Below are 456 nucleotides of genomic sequence, written 5' to 3' on the forward strand. Positions count from 1 at the left end.
CCGCCCGCCCCAGCAGCACCGGCAGAGCCCAGTCCGGCCCAGGCTGTTTATTCACCGCACCACCGAACGGCATCCGGCCCGGGCTCAGGCCCAGTCCCGCGGGCCGGGGGTCTCCCGGCTGAGCAGCCGCACCAGCTTGGCCCGGAGGTTGCTCTGGGGCTTGTGCCCAGGGCGCCCCGGCGGCGCCTCCTGCCCCCCACGGCTCCAGCACTGCTCAGAGGGCTGGGGGCTGCCTCGCGGGAGCTGGGCCAGGGCAGCCCGGTTGTTATAGAGGGGGCCCGCCTCGCTGCTGTGGCCCTCGGGGGCCTCCCGGCACCCCAGCTCCCACTGCCCTTCCTCTTCTTCCTCCTCTGCCCTGGCAGGACCCGGCTCCGCAGTGAAGATGTTCTCATAGAGATGCTCAGGGGGCAGCTTCCCTGCGGCCCAGGGCTCACTGGGCCCTGGCCGCCCTGGCCC

The 456-nt window shown here is 73.5% G+C and overlaps 1 protein-coding gene across 1 annotated transcript in view; it reads right to left on the reverse strand.

Annotated features, from left to right (window-relative positions):
- Positions 1-84: 84 nt before the first annotated feature.
- The window catches only part of DOK3 (docking protein 3), a 3,382-nt gene continuing 3,010 nt past the window's right edge, over positions 85-456 (reverse strand). The window contains exon 5 of the mRNA XM_009285761.2: positions 85-456. This exon is cut by the window's right edge and continues 336 nt beyond it. Coding sequence (XP_009284036.1) covers positions 85-456 — 372 coding nt within the window.

This window comes from Aptenodytes forsteri, unplaced genomic scaffold, assembly GCF_000699145.1.
Source record: "Aptenodytes forsteri isolate BGI_AS27 unplaced genomic scaffold, ASM69914v1 Scaffold54, whole genome shotgun sequence".
NCBI classification, from domain to species: domain Eukaryota; kingdom Metazoa; phylum Chordata; class Aves; order Sphenisciformes; family Spheniscidae; genus Aptenodytes; species Aptenodytes forsteri.